Source organism: Falco rusticolus, chromosome 6 (genome assembly GCF_015220075.1).
Source record: "Falco rusticolus isolate bFalRus1 chromosome 6, bFalRus1.pri, whole genome shotgun sequence".
NCBI lineage: Eukaryota > Metazoa > Chordata > Aves > Falconiformes > Falconidae > Falco > Falco rusticolus.
In genome coordinates, this window is record NC_051192.1 from 18,288,367 (window position 1) to 18,307,342 (window position 18,976).

General features: G+C 55.7%; 2 protein-coding genes across 6 annotated transcripts in view; one reads left to right on the forward strand and one right to left on the reverse strand.

Moving 5' to 3' along the window:
• Window positions 1–1,601: 1,601 nt before the first annotated feature.
• Window positions 1,602–2,965, forward strand: POMC (proopiomelanocortin). The gene is made up of 2 exons (XM_037392156.1): window positions 1,602–1,730; window positions 2,333–2,965. The coding sequence occupies exons 1-2, from the start codon at window positions 1,602–1,604 to the stop codon at window positions 2,963–2,965; spliced, it is 762 nt and encodes a 253-aa protein (XP_037248053.1).
• A 1,776-nt stretch (window positions 2,966–4,741) lies between these two features.
• Window positions 4,742–18,976, reverse strand: part of EFR3B (EFR3 homolog B) — a 40,828-nt gene continuing 26,593 nt past the window's right edge. For 4 of the 5 annotated variants that reach the window (XM_037392771.1, XM_037392772.1, XM_037392773.1 and 1 more), the window contains exons 9-23: window positions 17,733–17,868; window positions 17,046–17,207; window positions 16,346–16,457; window positions 13,565–13,616; window positions 13,163–13,335; window positions 12,429–12,504; window positions 11,455–11,616; window positions 10,997–11,128; window positions 10,812–10,879; window positions 9,661–9,788; window positions 9,159–9,250; window positions 8,565–8,613; window positions 8,143–8,249; window positions 7,907–7,956; window positions 4,742–7,583 (exon numbers count right to left, since the gene is read on the reverse strand). In XM_037392771.1, coding sequence (XP_037248668.1) covers window positions 7,478–7,583; window positions 7,907–7,956; window positions 8,143–8,249; window positions 8,565–8,613; window positions 9,159–9,250; window positions 9,661–9,788; window positions 10,812–10,879; window positions 10,997–11,128; window positions 11,455–11,616; window positions 12,429–12,504; window positions 13,163–13,335; window positions 13,565–13,616; window positions 16,346–16,457; window positions 17,046–17,207; window positions 17,733–17,868 — 1,605 coding nt within the window. In that variant the 3' untranslated portion in view covers window positions 4,742–7,477. The remainder of the gene's footprint in view (window positions 7,584–7,906; window positions 7,957–8,142; window positions 8,250–8,564; window positions 8,614–9,158; window positions 9,251–9,660; window positions 9,789–10,811; window positions 10,880–10,996; window positions 11,129–11,454; window positions 11,617–12,428; window positions 12,505–13,162; window positions 13,336–13,564; window positions 13,617–16,345; window positions 16,458–17,045; window positions 17,208–17,732; window positions 17,869–18,976) is intronic. The other variant, XM_037392770.1, reaches the window with a different exon arrangement.

An 18,976-nucleotide genomic window follows, 5' to 3' on the forward strand; every position in this document is an offset into this window, starting at 1 on the left:
TGCGATGGATGGCTGCTGGGTAAGGATTTCCCAGCCAGGGAATACGGGCAATAAAACACACCCTTCCCTCCCTGCCCCGGCTTATCGCCCTCTCGCCTCCGTTTATTGCTGGGTTTATTTGCATTATGGCATGTTAATGTGTTACAGAGGTGCTACCCGCTGCCACCCCAGACTCTCAGTGCTGCTGTGTTGGGGAATCCCTGGTGGCAACAATTCAGGAAGGCAGAATTTAGTTTAGATTTGATCTGCCTCGCTGTTTAATTCTGCCTTCCCGAACTGCTATTTGCTGTCATAACTATCAGGGTCTTTTTCTCTCTGCCGAAGAAAGTCCCCCTCCATCCAGGCTTGAGCTGGCAGCTCTGGAAAGGGTCAGCTCTCCCCTCCATCCACACGTTTGGGCCAAAATTGAGGTTTTTGTCCATTTTCTTTCAATGTGGGATGGGTGTTTCCTCCCATAGAGCTCCCGCAGCATGGGGGAAGCTGAGACGTGTGAGTCCACACTGAGTTAAATACAGCTGCTTGGAAAGAGTTGGGGTTTGCAGAGGGAAAGCAACCCGGGCAACCCTTGGGGACCCTAGAACCAGGTCCCATGGGTGTCTGGGAACCGACACCAACCTCATCCTTGGTGGCAGAGCAGCAACAGCCACTTGAGCCCCCAGGTTTCAGCTGGATCCTGGGTTAATTTTGCAGCCCCTGGGGCACACCGCATCCCAAACACCACCAGCACTTGCCATAGCCCTTCCCAAAAGCCAAGCAACAGACTTCAACATTATTTAATTAATTTCAGATTCACATCAAATATTCATGTCTTACTCTTCTAATCCTAATTCAATATTATTTACAGTTGTGTCTCCCACCACGCAGGAGTTTTGCAGCTGCTTGAGGGGCATCGCAGAACAGGTTAGGAGGGAGCACATATTTTTTTTAGAGGACTCAGCTTGCAAAGCCGCAAGTGGTTTGTAAAGGATGAAACCTGAAGACAGCTGCCTGATGCTTTCCCCTTGCAGCATCACTCATATTTATGGGGTTCTTAGGAGACAGCAGCAATCCCCGCTGACCGTGGCTGTCACTTGCAGTAGCAGTGACAAAAGACCTGGGCTCTGGAGAGATGCTTTTTGGTTCAGAAAACAAAAGGAAGGGGGGGGGGGGGGGGGGTGAACGTTGCCCATTTTTTGGAGTGGCTGAGCCGGGGCAGAGTCATGCGAGTGCAGGCAGGGAGGCAGCTCAGCTTTGGGGGTTTCCATCCCTTTTCCGTGCCTTTCAGCTCCTGGGGTGTAGAGAGGAGCATCCCTTTGCAGCACGCTTGAAGTGGGAGGAAAGCTTTGCAGAACGAGGGATTTGCTGCACTAATGCACCTGCGGGAAGGGGCAGGGCTGGGGAAGGCAGGAGGGGACCCCGCTCCTGCAACCCCAACAGAGACAACTTAGAAAAGGGAAAGGGTAAGACGGACACATCAAAGAAGGCATTAAAGAATCTCCTGAAGGAAAACAACCAGGGTTGATTGTTTGGGTGTTTTTTCCCCCCCATAGTTCCTGCACAGTTTCTGGGCTCGCAGCCCCTTGCATCCCTTGTGTGAGCCCCGTCTCGCGCCCCCGGCCAGGATGCTGAGCGTGCTGTGGAGCAGCCTGCCCGTGGTGCTGGGGCTGCTGCTCTGGCACCCTGCCGGCGCCAGCGGCCCATGCTGGGAGAGCAGCAAATGCCAGGACCTCACCAGTGAGGCTGGCATTGTGGTAAGCCTGGGGATGGGGATTGTCTTCCAGTTGCTTTGGTGTCTGACCAGCCCCCTCTTCCCCACCTGGGATGGGCACAGTGGGCTGGGGAAGGAGATGCTGGGATCAATGTGTGGTGATGCTTTGGATCCAAAGATCCACAGGTTTCGGTGAGCTTGTGCCTGCTGGCTTCATGCTGGCGTGCTACAACAAATTGTTGAGCTTGCAGCATCTCTCCTGCACAGGATGAGCCAGCAGTTTGGGTATCGGCTTTACCCTGCACCCAAAGGTGCTTGTAGAGGGTGGTGGTGATCAGATGGTGCAGCAGCTCACCTTGTGTGGGTGCCAAGTATGCTTGAGGGACCCCGCAGTGGGGCTGTGCCCCCCCACCACTGTTTTCAGCCACCTAGGGCTGGTTTGATGCCTGAGCATGATGCTCCAGCCTCAGCCCTCAAAGGTCCCCACCGAGGGGGTGGCACCCACATCTGGGGCCCTCCGCAGGGCACAGACATGAAACCACGTTGTGAAACATCCCACTGGGTGCAAGCAGCCCCTTGCAACACCCCCACCCAAGGTTGCCCAGCCACATGCTCACCCTTCCTGCATCTTGTGCCCCCGTGCAGGCATGCGCCGCGGTGTGCAGAGCTGACCTGTCAGCCGAGGCGCCGGTCTACCCTGGGAACGGGCACCTCCAGCCCCTCTCCGAGAGCATCCGCAAGTACGTCATGAGCCACTTTCGCTGGAACAAGTTTGGCCGGAGGAACAGCAGCAGCGGGGAGCACAAAAGGGAGGGGGCAGCTGGGGGCAACCCACCACCCGCATCGCTGCCTGCGGGCCCGCCGTCCCGCCATGAGGAAAAGCAGGGAACTGGGCTGGAGCGGGAGGAAGGCAAACGCTCCTACTCCATGGAGCACTTTCGCTGGGGAAAGCCGGTGGGTCGCAAGAGGAGACCCATCAAGGTCTACCCCAATGGGGTGGAGGAAGAATCAGCTGAGAGCTACCCGCTGGAGTTCAGGCGGGATCTGCCGCTTGGCAGCACCAGGCCACCACCCGAGGAGGAAGAGGAGGAGGAGGAGGAAGGCCAGGAGGAGGAGAAGGCGGCCGGTGGCTCCTACCGCATGTGCCATCTTCCCTGGCATGTGCCCTTGAAGGACAAGCGCTATGGGGGCTTCATGACCTCGGAGCACAGCCAGACCCCTCTAGTGACTCTCTTCAAAAATGCCATCATCAAAAGCACCTACAAGAAGGGGCAGTGATGGGGGAGAGCCTGAGGGGCCTCCTGCCCCCGCCGCTACCCCCCTCGTAGCTTTAGTGTCCTGCTGGCATGTGTTTCACTTATAGATCACTCGTTATGTCGTTCTTAATTAGTACTCCAAAGGGGTCTGCTCCTGGATTTCACTGGGTGGGAACAGGTTAGGGATGAAGACATCAACTGCTTCGCTGCACCCACCGGACGTGCACGGGGACAGGGGCTGACGCCCAGTTTGGAGCATGCCAGATGATTTTCATATTTTCACTGAGCTGTACAATACTGTAAATGATAGATTAAAAGGATTCTAAAAAAACCCCAAAACTAATAATGCATTTTTTTGCAAGCTAATGAGGTGTCGGCAATGTCTCCAGGGGTGGCTGGTGTTTGTAAGGGGGCAGAAAAAAATACTTGTGAGGTAAAATCCTACAGCTGGAGGGTAAAGAGACATAGCTGGGACAGTGCTGGGGGTTGGGGTGGGGGAAGAAAGAACAGTTTTGCACCTCCAGCTTGGGAGCTTCACGAGAGCTGGCTGTGGGGCTCCAGCAAGGCTGGGCTCACGGTGTTTTGGCAAGGGCCAACTCCTGCACACCCCAGCAGCGTGTTTTGGTCCCGGAGAGGAGCCCTACACTGACATGACACCAGATGACAGCATTTGCTGGCAGCTTGGGAAAATGCAGCATCCTCTGGGTGCTGCCCCAAGCAGCAAAGGGACCAAGCTAGGCTCCCCCAGCACCCACCACCCAGGCAAACTCGTTCATCCCCTGTTACACGATGGTGCCGAAGAGCCTGGGTACTGGTAAAAGCTTTGTTAATTATAAAGCAACACTGCTATGTCACGTCGTGGGGCGCAGGCTGGGGAGCGTGCCTCGGGTCGGTGTGCTCGGGAAGAGGACAGGTTTAAAACCAGTTTCATGTGGAAGCAAACCTGGACCAACTAACTCCTTATTGCTGTGCAGCCATGCCCATCCCACCTCCTACATCCTTCCCAGGCAGCAAAACCAGCAGCGCTAATATTGCAATGCTGGTCTCACACGCTGGCTTGGTGCTTCCCACCACCACCCGCTCCACCCAAGGATGGAAAGCTTGTGCTGAAGAGCTGCAGATGCCCTCAGTGGGATGAACCCACCATCATCCAGGCCCTCAACAGGAAAAGCTTTGGGGACTGGGATTGTCATACACAGAGTTGTGCATCCTTGTTTACTTGGTATAACATGGTGGAAATATTGGTAAAGGCACAGAGGTCTCGGATTAGTGGTTTTCCCCCCATTCCTTCACTAAGAGATGTCCTCGATCAGTTTAACCCAGTGAGAGCTGCTGGCACAGCCCACGCATGGCTGGAGCACACGTGGCACGGTGTGCACCGTATACATTCCAGCCCCTCAAATAGCTATCCTGGTGTTTTATTTTCCAGTTTGGCTTTGGTGAGTGGGTTTGGGCACATTCCCACACCCTGTGAGCAAAAGGCCAGGACCCTTCCCCATGGTCCCGCAGGACAGGAGAAAAATGGAGGAAATACTGAATTATAAAGGATGATAAAGATGAAGCCCAGTTTGGGTCAGATCCCGGGCACAGAGCTGGGGGAACAAAGCTTGTCCATGGCCAAGGCCATCCTCCTCCTCACCCCATGCCTTCCCTTCTCCAGCCCAGCAGCAACTTGGATTTTTCCTATCCCAGGGGAGCGAGATGGCGCCCAGCTGCCATCAACATGCCAAGACAGCAGAGCCCCTAAGGTGACAACATCAACATTTATTTGAAAAGGGCACTAAGACGGTGCATTTGAAAATATCAACGGCTTCTTGGCCCTTTTAACAACTCGTTCCCCCCCTCCCCCACCCTTGGCTACACACAGAAATGCCACAGTGCTCTGAAATACAGAGATGGAAACGCACACATGCACCTAAACCGACGACTTTATAGAAATATACTTTGTCATCTATACGTACACAAGTATCTAAACTAAACGTGATGTACAAACAGGTCACTTACACCACAGGGGCGGCGGAGGGTGGACATTTTACAGGTGGAGTTTGGGTCCCAAAAATGTGGAGGGGCTGTGGTGAGACATGCTGGGGGATGAAGCCAGCCGGGAGGCGATGGTCCTGGCTACGCTGCACTGTCCCATGGAGCTGAGCAAGGGAAAAGTGTTGGGACTGGAGGCTGCTCCACAGGGATAACCCACAGTCCAGCTCCCCAGAGCAGGGGCCAAGATGTGCCGTGTGGTGTCCCTGTGTGAGCAAACCTTGTGCTCATCTTCCTACCTTTGTGGTTTTGAGAAGTTTTGCAGGTGTTTTTCCCACAGACACGCTATTTGGGGATTAATAGTTTTTCCTACTGTGTTTTGTTAAAAATTTTAGTGCTTTTCATTAGAACAGCCATGGGAGCAAAATGCTCTTCCCGAAGCAGTCGGCTTCACATCCCCACTGCTGACCCCAAAACCTGCCTCAGCCAAAACTCAGGCTTCAGCAGGACCAGGCACAACCCAGGGAGCAAAAAGGGCTCGGGAACAGGGGACGGAGACACACGAGGACCCTGAGGAGCAGCAGCAGCAAGGGGAGAGCCTCAGGCACCAGGCAGGGCTAGCACAGGCAGAGGCACTCTGTGAGCGGGGCAGTGCTGTGATCCACTCAGGGACCAAAATAAACCCTTGTTTTTCCTGTTCTCTTAAGCTAGATCATTTCCTAAACCCGGATTACAGCACAACCACACAAACAAGCAGTGACCTCAGAGCAATCATGAACTGTATCTGCCACTGAGGGGAGAAAAAAAAAAAAAAAAAAAAAAAAAAAAGGGGTGGTGGTGGTAATGTGTAATTACAGCTTAAAATAACTGCCTGAAGATCTGCAGCAAGAATTGGCAGAGAACTGGGCCATGGCTGAAGCGACCCAGCCGAGCCCGTACAAATGCTGAGCGGCTGCGATCACCTGCCGTTCCCTCCACAGCGTGCAGAAGCAGCTCCCACATCTCCAGCTTTAGCCCTTTCTGCGCTCTTCACGTGGCAAAGACAGAAGCAGCACGTCTGGCCAGATGGGAAGGGACTGCCCGAGCTCACAGGAGACCCCCAGGCTGCTCAGGGGGCGACAGCGGGGAAGCGGCAGGCAGCGCACCCAAAAGTTCACCTTGCCAACAGCGTTAGCGCAGTGGCACTTAAAGGCATTTGGGAGCAAGGCAGACCCTGTGAACATCTGAATACACCCAAGGCATCTTTCCTCTCCATCTCACCTTGACGTTGCAGTTTTGGTTTGCTAGGATGCAGAATTTCCTACGACATGTGTCTAAAGCAAAACTCACTCTAGCCTCACCTGTCTCCAGCCCAAATCCAGTCTTATCCTACTGCACAAGGAACGCAATCCATGGCCTGCCAGGTGCAGGGTCTGCAGGGTGGACCCTCTAAAACACCTCTTATCACCACTATGTCCTGCAGCACTGGGGTTTCTTTGTGATTATGATTAAGGTTTGAGTTTGTCAAAGTGATTCTGCCAAATAAAATAAACAACAATCATTTCTTTCTTTGAGACAGGAACCCCACAACTGTGAAAACCCAACCCAAAACCCATGAAACCAGTGAGTTAATACATTAATATTCCCCAGCATGGTGGTTGCTCGTGCCTTGTGTCACCGCTCCAGGTGCCCCACTGCACGCCCAGGTGTGCTGCCTGCGATCTCAGTTGTGTGAGCAGCCTGCCAGTGACCCGGGCAAGAGGCATGGCTCTTGTGGATTCTGCCAAAAAAAAAAAAAGGGGGGGGGGGGGGGGTTCTCCCCAAAAAATCATGTTTTCAAGTGACCTGGAACCAGCCAGGCTGCTGTGTGCCCCCACACTGGGATGGGACGATCAGCACTCTCACGCTGCACTGGGCAAAGCCTCCATCCAGGGCGCTGGGGCACCACGAAGCGCCCAGGGAAACCGGCCACGCAACAAGGGGGCTACGGGAAGATGCAAGCTCACAGGCTAGGAGCTGGATGTGGGGACCCTACCCCTCTAGCAACCCGCCTCAAGCACCGGCTCAGGCAGGCTTTGGTTTTGGGGCTGTCCCAGGCTCCAGCACGCCGCACCCCAGACCCCCTCCTGCCTTTTACAGCCTCACACCCTCCAGGCTCCAGCCCTGCCCTTGCCAGGGGCTCTCCACGTGGTGGGGAGGGATTCCCCAGGGAACAGGTCTGCTTTATGCCGGGAAGATGTACATGCCCTACGTGTTGCGCCTGGAGCCAGGGCATCTCCTCTCCCCTTCCCAAAAAATAAAACCAGAGAGGGTCACAGCTAATCCCCACCTCCCCGTGCCAGCTGTGCCCTGAGCCTTCTGCACCACCAAACCGCTGCAAAACATCACTGCGGAGGCAGAGGGTCACAAAATAAAGTACGGGTTTGTGGTGCCAATGAATCTTGGGGTGGCCCCAGTTTCCTTGTCCCCACCCGTCCTGCAGGAGGCTGCTCTCCTCACAGGGTCAGCAGTCTCTCCCCAAGAGGTCCTTTGGTGCGAGCTGTGCAGCGGTGGCTCTACCCTACCAGCACAGCCACATTCAGTACACACACAGGTCCGGGAACTTCATCTCATACACTGGGATGGAGTGGTTTTGGGGCTGGCCATAGGCGGCTGTGATGGTGCCGGAGGGGCTTGGCGGTGGCCTGAAATGCAAGAGATGGAAGGAGGTGGTTTTCAGACAGGTTTGGGGAGGAAGCAAAGCCTGGTGCAGAAAACGTGCATTCCTGCAGCATTGCAGGGTTCCCCAGTGCCCCCATCTGGTGCAAACCAACCAGAGGCTGCTCTCAGCAATCCTTGCCCCCTCTCGCCATCGCAAAGGCCCCCAACCCCAGGCTGGCACCCATCCCCAGCATGAGTCTCTTTGACAGGGGACACACACGGCTCCCATCACCCCAAAGCCAGCACTGGCCTGCTAGTCAGGCCCCCCACGCTTGGCACAGTGTGCTTGGCTGTCGCCCGGACTCACCGTATGGTGATCTCGAAGATCTGGTTGAGCTTGCTCTGCAGCAGCGTCGCCTGTAACACACAAAGGTTGTATCAGTGCGGCTGTACCCAGGGACCACAGCAGGGCAAACGGGACAAACACCCCAGGCACCAGAGCAGGGGAATGACAGCCCGGTAAAATTCAGAGCTGTTCATCACCATCCGCCTCTCCCGAGGAGAGCGGCCACAGGGATCTGAAGTGCCACAGCCCCAACTCACCCGGGCACCACAGTGGGCAGCGATCTCCTCGAATGGGGCTTTCTGGAATTTCTCCACCACTTGCCGCCTCCGTTCCCGCTCCTGCTCCTCCACGGCAACACTGTCTACTGAAGCAGAGGGGAGATGGCTCTCAGCTGCTCCCCACCCGCACAGACCACCACACCCCCACCTCCCCAGCAGACAGCATGGATTTGGGCATCACTAGAAAGCCAAGGAGAGGGTCTCCAGCATCTGGCTTTGGGACCAGCCCCCCACAGGGTCGGGCAGAGCTATGAAGCTGCCCAATCACCCTGTGACCCAGGCGCCATGCTGCCATGGCGAGGTGCTGGGGACTTGTCCATCTGTGGCACGCACAGATGGATGCAGGGGTGACAGCACTCAGACACACACCTCTCCCTACCATGGCCGGCTCCCTCACTTACCTATTGCTTTCTTCAGTGTCTCATATGTGATTTCTTCTGCTGGTGCTCTCTAAAGGAAGGGGAAAAGCAGGTGAGGCTCAATGCACAGCACGGACACTATTCTGGGATCACAGCAACCCAGAACCAGTGTCCCAAGCTGTATTCTTGCACCAAAACATAGTCTGCCCTTAAAGATCAGTGATATCTTTCCTGGCAAATTGCACCTTTAAAATGTGTTTTTTCCAGCTGGACTAGCCAGGTCTTACACCTCACCGAAGGCTCCCATTGCTAAGAAACACGCACCCAGGGAAAATAAAGATTTGCCATCCAAACAGTGGCGGGAGACCCTTCCTGCCGTGTGGCCCTCCTTGCAGGCTGGGACCTGTTTGCACCTGGAGGGGAGCACTGGGGGGAGCTGGGTTTTTTTCTGACCATACTCGCTGCCAGACACACTGGGGCTGAGTTATGGGCCCCTCTGCTTGAAGCCAGAGGAGCAGTTACACCTGCAGCCAAACAAAGGACTAGAGAGGGTTTAAAGGCACACTGCCCAGCTACCAAAAGCATGCAGTGCTGAGGGAAGGAGGCAGCCTCTGCACCTCCGGTGTAACACCGTACCTGCTCTCGCTCAGGACTGTTCCTCGACTCCACCTCGACCTGCAGGGAAATGGTTTCGCCAATGCTCTTCCTCTTGGACAGGCGATCTTCATCTGGGAAGGAAGAGAAAGGGCAGAAGGACTAATTGCGGTCAATCTGGGGCCAGTGGGGTGAGCATGGGCAGCCCCCCAGGAACACGTGCTGGTGCCCCATCCCCAGGATAGCAGTCCACCTAAGCCCTTCACCTAAATTCATCCAAACCAGCAGAACCGAGGACTGAGCCAAGCCCAGTGGGCTTCATGGCTCCTTCCATCCACCCAGCCATGCATGTGGCAACCCCGGGAAGTTCCCAGTTAACCGCTTTATGCCTCAGTTTCCCCAAGGCTGCACCTCTGGCAGACAGCAAAAAAACTCGAACAGGCCCATGTGTAGGACAAGAACTTGACACTCCCATAAGTGTGTAGAGCACAGGACCAGTTTCCTCCCCTCCCAGCTGTCCAGAATGCCCCAGGGTGCTGCATACCTGTCAGCTGGGGGATGTAGGGTGTGCTGAGCCGGTCCGAGTTGTAGCCGCTGCCACCCAGCACCTCACTGATCTTGCTCTGCCAGAAGAAGACCTCTGGGCCCAGGCGGTCAAGGCTCTTGCTCAGTCTACGGAGACAGAGAAAAACCAACGGAAATGGCCGCACCTCCCCTGCTCGGAGAACCATGCCAAGAGGGTTTCCAGTCCCTTCAGAGCAGAGAGCTCTCATGGCTTCACTTCGCACCAGCACAGCCAGACACACCATGCTATTCCTGCACACACCAGCACAAAGCCAAAGGCCCAGAAGGGCTCTTGACCCACCACAACGTGTACAGATGTGCTCAGGGAGGACTACCCTGACTTAGGGAATGTCTCAAGAGAGCAGAGGCACCCACTGGAGGCAGTGTCTCCATAAGGGACCCCCACCACCAAATGTGACCCATGCCAAATGTGCCAAGGCTATGCCAGCAGGAATTAGAGAATCACAGAACGGCCTGGGTGGGAAGGGACCTTAAGGACCATCTCATTCCACACACCCTGCCACGGGCAGGGACCCCTCCCCCCCCAGCCCAGGTTGCCCCCAGCCCCGTCCAGCCTGGCCTTGAGCACTGCCAGGGATGGGGCACCCACAGCTGCTCTGGGCAGCCTGGGCCAGCGCCTTGCCATCCTCACAGGGAAGAATTTCTTCTCATATCTCCATCTCCCCTCTTTCAATTTAAAACCATTGTCCCTTGTCCTGTCACTACAAGCCCTACTAAAAAGGAAGAAACCAGCCAGGCTTGGCCTGGGGATGCTCAGCACGCATCCTTGAGCTGGTGGCATGGCACAGCAGCAGGATGACATACCAGATCTGCACCTATCCTGCTGCCAGAGAAGGGGAGGGATCAGCCTGCAGAGCTGATCCTGGCCTTTGGCTGGCTGTGAGCACAAGCCGTGGCAGCCACCCCCTTCCCTGGCTGTGCAGGATCCTCCCCAGGTTCTGAACAGGCTGAAAACCACTTGATCTCCTTCCCACCGTGCCACCCCCAGATGAGAAAGGAGACAAGCACAGGCAAGTGAAGGGGTGATAAACCCATTGTTGCCCATGATCTTATGGATGCCAATCCCTCAGGAGCAAGTAGCAGGGAAGAAGGTATTTTCCAGGCTCTTACCTGGGTTTCTCCACAAAGACATCTTCAGGGAGCAGATAGGGAGCTTCCTTCTGCCGCATTTGGATGACCTACAGAAGACAAGCAAGGAGCTAAGCTCAAACCCTATGGGTGGCCAGGAGAATGCATGCCAGGATTGCCACCGACAAGGCTCCAAGCCTGTTCCCAGACACTCCCTCGCATCGCACCTCATGGATGTGCTGGCAGAAGGTGGGCACGGTGGTGAGCTGGCTGATGAGGTTCAGGTAAGCTGCACCGAGGGCAAAGAGCGCGCACCGGTTGTATGCTGTCAAGTTATCCTCGTTGATCTGGGCAATCTCCTGCAGCAGAGACACAGCCCAATGAGATAAGGATGGACAAGGCACCAGGGTGGTCCCCATCTACCTCGCGGCATCACCTGCCCTGCAAACATTGCAGCTTTTGGAGCCTGTGTTTGCAGCGTTTCAGAGGCCAGCAAGGGGACTGAGGTCTCTCCCCCGCGTGTTGGTCTCATCCCACTGTGGTGGGAGAAGCTGAAAGCAGGTGAGCCATTTGCATCCTGCTCCCTCAGAGACCGGCAACTCTAAAGCACACCCCCTCCCAGAGGCTTCTTCCCATCACACCACCGCCTGCCCCACAGCAGCACACCCAGCTCCCCCCTGCCTACCTGCACAGCCAGCACCAGGCGGATGAGGTCCACTACAACCTCCTCATTAGCCAGCTCGATGCTGATGAGCATCAGCATGCTGTAGAGAGCCTCGTAGTGAGCCTGCACGTTGCTTTCCTCCTTGCATATCAGGTAGATGTGCCGGTAGAGCTGCTGGCCATGCTGTGGGGACATGGAAGGATGTGGTCACTTCCTGAGCATCCCCTGTGAGCCACACACAAGAAAAGCAGCAGGGCCCAGCAAAGGAGCCTCCATCCATGCAGGAGGGGGCAGAGCTCCTCCTGTCACCAAGCACACAAAGAAAGCCCCAGGCAGAGGGAGCTGTGACTCTTGACAGGGAAGGGGGCACCAGCAGGTCCAAGAGCAGAGGCCTGCAAACAGCAGTCACAGCACCGAGCCCAGGGAAACGATGCCTCCTGCAGAAGCATTATAGAAATTACGGTTCTGACCACAGTGGAAAAATAAAGCCCTGAGACACACTGCTTGAAAGCAAGGCATGGGACAGAGCAGGGCACATGCTGGCACAAGGGAAACTCAGCTCTGCGACACTTTTTGTTTCGGGGACTGCATTGCTGCTCCCTGGTGTGCACAAGGCAATAAACTGATCCCATCTTGGCCTCAAGTTAGCTCCAGAGGGCTCTGCACCACCCTGGAAGGGTTTTAAGGAGGCAATGGGGGCAGGGGAATAAAAATAAATAAAATCAGGCAACTTCAAAAGCCACTTGACAAGTAGCTTTTGGGATACCACACATCCTGGGGTACTCATTCCTTGGGGCAAATAGCAGATTTAGGAGTCTAGAAAGGTCCATGCATAAAGTGCTGATGGAGATTGAATCCCATTGGCTTTTCCCAGGGACATCCCCAGGTTTAGAGGCATTGTGGTACTCCAAGACCCAGTGTGACTTGGGGAAACAGAGGCACAAGTCCTCACACTGGTCTGCACAAGGATAACTTGACCCAGACCCCGACGCTACCTTCTTCATGAAGACAGTATCTTGGCGCGAGCATTTGTCCACTTTCACCTTCAGGACTGAGATGTCACTAATGGTGCTGCAAGGGAAGGCCAAGAAGAAGGGAAAAACTCAAAGAAGAGGAAGGGAGCCATGATTCCCACACACCTGCACAGCCGCTGGCCAGGAACAAGCCCTCTGGGAGGAACCAAGGGGCAAAGCTAAAGGTGTCTTTTAAAACCCATCCACTTGAGGTATTCAAGAGTACGGAGCCAAATCACGACAGGATTCCAAGGCAGCGGCACTCGGGAACACAACGGTAAGTCAACAAAGAAGCATGCAAGCCAAGCGGATCATCAGGACCACAGCAAAACCCATGGAGATGTTTCCATCTGGGATGACAGTCACTTCTGCAAAGGTAACGCAGCACGGACAACACAAGTGCCCAGCAGGCCTATCCGTGGCGATGCAATGCAGTCAATGAGCCCACTCGAGGCAGTTACTGCTCCCGCACATCCTCCTGGGACCACTGCCTGACCAGTTACGTTCAGCAGCATGGTCCCACATCCCTCTGGGCACAGTCTCTCAGAGAGACACTTCCCCCCAGCTGGCTCTTAGCAGACCACTGATCTGCAACATTAAATCACCCCAGAGCTGGTACCGGATTTATTAATAATCCGGTCAGTGCTCCCAGCCCTGTTGGGGAGCATTCCAGGGTCTGCAGGTCCCAGCCCTGTTGGGGAGCCCCTGGGATGTACCTGATGGTGGAGAATTTCTGCCGGTTCCCGTGGCGATCGATGAAGCTGATGAGAATCTCCAGGACGAAGAGGCGGATCTCAGCATCTTCCATGAGGGCTGCAGAAAGCAGCCTGTCCAGGAAGGCGCTGGGAAGGGCTGTGAGCATGTTACTGCACTGGAAGCCCACAGAGACCTGCAAGCATCAAAGAGAAATGGAGGCAATGTGACAGCGTCACTTGGAGGGGTTGAAACACACCAATAAGAGGGGATGCAAGCAGAGAATGCTAAGCACAGCTTGAACACTTCCTAATCCACCTCAGGGGAGAGAGGATCCATGAGCTCAGCTCTGCCATGCCAGCAGCTGGGACCTCATGGGTCTCGTGGGGGCTGGATGCTCTGCAGGGATGGGGAGACGTTCATACCTGCAGGAGGGACTTCAGGAGCATGATCTGCGTCAGCCGATTCCGGTTCTCTCTGTCACAGAGAGAGGAAGCAAATGGTAAAATCCAAGTGAAAACAAGATAACCCTCCTCCCATACCCAAACAATGGAAAAGCCTCAGAAAAGGCAGGACCAGTTAGTTTCCCAAGAGTCACCACCACAAAGGGCCACGCCGTAAAGGTCTCCAGCAAATGAGCTCCAGATTTAACAGCCAGCAAAAAGGCTGCTAAGCAACTGATGTGTGTCTGGGGTGGGTTGACCCTGGTGGGACACCAGGTGCCCACCAAAGCTGATCCATCACTCCCATCCTCTTCAGCTGGGCTGGGGGTAGAAAATGTAAAGGCAGGCTGGTGGGTTGGGATCAGGGCAGGGAGCGATCCCTCAGCGGGTACCGGCACGGGCAAAGCAGGCTCTGCTGAGGGAAATTAGTTTTATTTATTACCACTTAAATCAGAGTGGGATAATGAGAAACAAACCCAAACCTGAAGACACCTTCCCCCACCCCTCCCTCCTTCCCAGGCTCAATCTCCCCCCCACCCCGATTTCCCTCCCTCCTGCCCTGGGCGCCACAGGGAACCAGGAACAGGGGCTGGGGTCGGTCCCCCACCCGCTGTCCCTGCGGCTCCTGCCCCCCGTGGGGAGGGTCCTCACCCCCTGCCCGGCCCCAGGGGGGTCCCCGCGGGGTCCCCAGCCCTGCCCCCGCCTGGGCTCCTCTCCCCACGGGGCCACGGGCCCTGCCAGGAGCTGGCCCAGCGCCGCTGCCCGCGGGTCACAGCCCCCTGAGAGCAGCCCCTGCCCCGGGGGTCCTGCCCGGGCTGCGGGGGGGAGCTGCCCCCGGGGGCTGCACGGGCTGGGGGCACGGCCTGCCTGGCCGGGGGCTCCCCACGGGCTGGGGGAGCCTCTGCTGCGGCGCCTGGAGCCCCCCGGCCTCCCCCTGCCCTGGCCTGGGGGGCTGCAGGGCCGCGGCTCCCCCCTGTGCTCGCTCCTCTCTCCGGTCCCACCTGCAAAGGGGGTTTTTCCCCTTACCCCAGGGGCGCTCCCACCATCGCTGGTGGGTCAGCCCTTGGCTCCATCTTGGAGCCGGCCGGCATTGGCTCCAGCGGACACGGGGGAAGCTTCCAGCAGCTTCTCACAGAAGCCACCCCTGTACCCCCGGCTGCCAAAATCTGCCGACACGTCCTGCCACAGGCAGCAGAAACAAGGCAGCACCTGCATGTCCAGGCAGGCGCAAGCTGAGCTCAGGATGATGAACCATCCTCTGGATGTCCCCATTCCATGGAGGCTCCCAGTGGACACCAGGCGCTGGCTCTGAACAGGCTCCTCACTTTTAAGCAGCTGAAAATTGGCGAGACTAAGCCCAACGCAGGCTGTCCAGAGAGGTACCCCTGCTCCTTGCTCCTGTCTCACTTCCCATCATGAACCAAATTTCTACCTCAGCAACATGGAAGGGTTTTATGTGGAAAACAGGCAATCTTGAATCCTCTGCTGCCTGCGCTCAGTCTTTCATAGCCCTGCGGGAACACAGGGAGCTCCCAAGGGATTTCCAGGCTGTCCCACCACATGCGGCCTGTGCTGCCCACCCTGGCCAGGGGCTGAGCTACACTGTGAATGGCAGCACCGCGATAAGCTGAGCTGCACCTCCTCTGCAAACTCCTGGTTCACCTACACACCCAGAGCAAGCACCATCCCTCACACAGCGTCAGAGGAGATCTAAAAACTCTGCCGGAGGAAGCTCGTGAGCTGATAAAGGAGCAGTGACAAACAGCCTGGCACAGCCAGGCTGAGAAGTGACAGCCATCCCGAGGCAATGAGCCCCATTCTGCTCCTGCAGCAAGGAAAGCTGCCCTGGTGGAACAGCAGGCAGCCCCAGCGTATCTCCCAGCCTGTGAATCGGGATTGAACGCAGGTATCAGGAACTACCCCCATGTGAGTGAGGAGCAAAGCGTGTCTTCCATCAGCCAGCAAAGCCTCTCCCGTCACAGACAAGTGGGAAGAGCCTGACCGTACTTTGAAGATAAATATAGCATGAAAATCTGTTTGCTCCTTACCTACATGTTTCAGCGCTGATACCCTCGCTCCAAATAGCTCTCATGGTCTGTTCCCACACTTCTTAAGCAATTATGTTTGTTTGGGTGTTTTCCCTTCCTTCTCTTCCTCCACTGCTGGGTATAAATACCACCTCCCGCTCAGCATTAATAAAAGCTCAGAGGCAGCTCAGAGGGGCCATGTGCCAGTGGTGGGAGGCAGCAATGAGCAGCCAGTCCCACAAAGTCAAACATGAACTTCTCAAAAGCCCCCATCAGCCCTCACTCACCAGTGGCCACCTCGCTGCCCTGAGACATCTGAAATCACTCCCCTAAATATTTTTTGTAGTTCCCAGCTAGTTCTGAATGACACACCAGGATCGATCTCCTGACAGCTGGATCTCTCAACAGGGACCCAAAGAAACGCAGAGTTCAACTTCCTCTAAACACCTTTTCCTCTCGATGCTGCAGTATTTCAAGGGGCCCTTGTCAGCACAGTTACAGCAGGCAGCAAAGCATTTTAAAGAAGGATCGCGCGTTGCTCAGCTTCGCTTGGAAGCTCTCAATGCTTGGCCTTCCTGTTAAATGTCCCAGTCTATCCCCAAAGACCACCTGAGAGTGGTTTCAGGAGCTCCCCAGCTCTGTGTTCAAAGCCTTACACCCCCCTGCTCCATGGGACAGCGGCAGGGAGAGCAGGGCAGGGGCGAGAATGAGGAGGGAGGCAGGCATCCGTTCTCACCCAGCTTTGCCAGCCTCGATGGACTGCTGCGAGGAGGGCAGTGGCACCTTGTTCATGATGAAGACCATCACCTCAGACTGCTGGTAGGTGGGCAGTGTGCTGGCAAAGGACCCTGTGGGGACAAGAGCACGATGGCAGTGTGTGAGGCGCAGCCCACCACCCCCAGAAGCATCCCAGTGCTGTGGGATCTGCCTGCCTGCCCTGCTCCAAGCCTGGACCCCTATAGCCAGGCTGGGAAAGGACAAGGCCTGCCTGGATCCAGCACCTGCAGGCAGCTTTTCCTTCAGGGTGATTCAAGATCCATCCAAACGCCTCTCAGATGGAGCAGCCCCAGGCCCAGGCAGGGTGGCGCTGAGAGATGCCAAGCCCTGCCTCTACCCCTTCCTTTTCTGGGGCTGGTACTTCCCCATCCTCAGTGGCTGCAGCAGGTTGATGCCTACCTTCTTTCCGCCCTCTCCTCCCCTTCCTCAGGGTCTCCTACCCGGGGAGAAACACCCAGCTCTGCCACGGATGGCTGAGGTTGCAATGCCACCTGCTGATAACCCGCTGCCACGCTGGCGGTGCACCGCAACAGATAAATCTCATTTCCCATCACTGCTTTTAGGATGAAGATGACTTTGTTTCACCCCGGGTAACGCTGCGGATGCACAAGGCAGGAACCCACCAGCACAGCCCACACCTGCACCATAGGACACCTCACCTATAGTTTTAATGACGGCCTCCTGGAACATCCTCTCCTCGTGCTCCTTGATGATCTTGGTGCTGACACCGGCAGCGCAGTCATAGCTCCCCGTCAGCGCGTAGTCAATGCTGAGCCGCAGCTGCCTCAGCAGGGTGTTAAATACCTCCAGCACCGTGGGGCCTGGGGTGGCAGGAGGGGAGAGACAGTGGAGCACCACCAGGAGGAGAGCAGCACTTTCCCCCGTGGGGATGCAGGCCATAGTTTCCCCCAGGACAGTACAGTTTACGCATCCCATCACACCATAAACAGATTGAAAACCAGTTTGGCCCGACACACAGCGACTTTTAACACCCACCAGCTTCCCCAGTCAAGACAGGAAAGAAATGCCCTTCCACGAGCACCATCACCTCAGCACGTTCACATCAAGCCCCTGAAAATCCCTTGTCACAAAGGCAAAGGCTGGCATTGCATCCAGCCCTCTAGGTTTTGGTTGCTGCATGTGTGCACAGGTGGTGTGCTTGGGAGCACTGAAATGGCACAGAACTGATCCCCAGCATCCCTGGCTGCTCCAGACTGGATCCCTGATCGTCAGCTCACACCTGGGTGCACACCAGAGGCCAGTCCAAACCTCTGGCACCTTTTCACCATTCCCACCACAATAAAAGGGCGAAGAGATGGACAGAGAGGATAAATTTATCTGCTTACCGACAGATCCAGAGGCTGCGATTACCGCTGCCTCTGACAGGACCTCCACGATGCCCGCACGCACAGTGGCCGCACTTTTGCTATTGGCATCCAGGTGCCCCAGGAGCTGCTGGATCACAAGATGGGAGTGCTGCGGCTGTAAAGAGAGCATGAACGTCAGTCAGCGCAGGTGCTGCATGCACAAGGTGACAACCCATTTCTGTAACCTACATGGCCACCAGGGACAAATCCTGCACATGCACCCAGCTGCACCAAGTCCCTGCCCAGCTCTTTCCAAGACAGTTCTGGATGCAAAATGACAGGAGGCACCTGGAAGAAGCCTGTTTTAAATAACTGAGAAGAGCTTGGAGCAATTTGCACGGGAAAAAAAAATCTGAAGAGCTGTACAGACCTAAGGAAATCGTGACAATTGATCCTGGGGATTTCAGGGATAAAGGATCTGATTTTTGCTAGGGTTTCCCAAAGTCGTCTATACTTCAAAAGGGTCCTGCTGTGACCTTACACCTCCAATATACATTAACAGGATTTTATAAAATTTAGTAGCACTGTAAAGGGTTTTAGGCAGTTTACAGGATTAAAATGTGGGGAATTTAAAATTCATTCAAAAAGAAATGAAAGCAGGGGACAGCGATCTGCTTCTCACCCTAAGAGTTCTCCAAGCAGAGAAATGGCTTGGCTGAGTGCAACAGCAAAGCAAACTCCCATGGGGTGAAGTGGGACGGCAGGTCTGGGACAGCCTCAGCACAGTGGGAGAGGGTGGGAAGGCAGCACTCATGCCAGCAGAGCTTCATTGAGATCCACACGGAAAAAGAAAATAAATGGACCTTTACCCCTCACTTTGGGGGTTACCTAAACGACATTTCCAAGGCCCCCAGTGAGAAGGGAAGAGCCTGGCAGGGTCTGTCTCTGAGCACCCCCATGCCTCAGAACAGCGATGCTGGGCTATAGGCAATGCCTGGTTTGCCTGGGGCACGTTTCACCCCAGACAGCTCCTCTCCTTTTCCGCAGGGCTGAGAAGCCTGGGTTGATTCATACAGTGGTGATCTGGAAAGAGGCAGCTCTCCATCAGAGCCCAGCTGCTTCCTTTGGAGCGTTCCACAGCACACTGCTAGCCTGTCCGATTCAGCAGGGCTTTGCTTTCCACTGAGAGGAAGGGAATCGCTCCCAGGACCGAGATATAAGCCCCACCAGCAGCATCCTAAAATACACACAGCCGGGATAACTAACGCCCATCGGCATTTCCC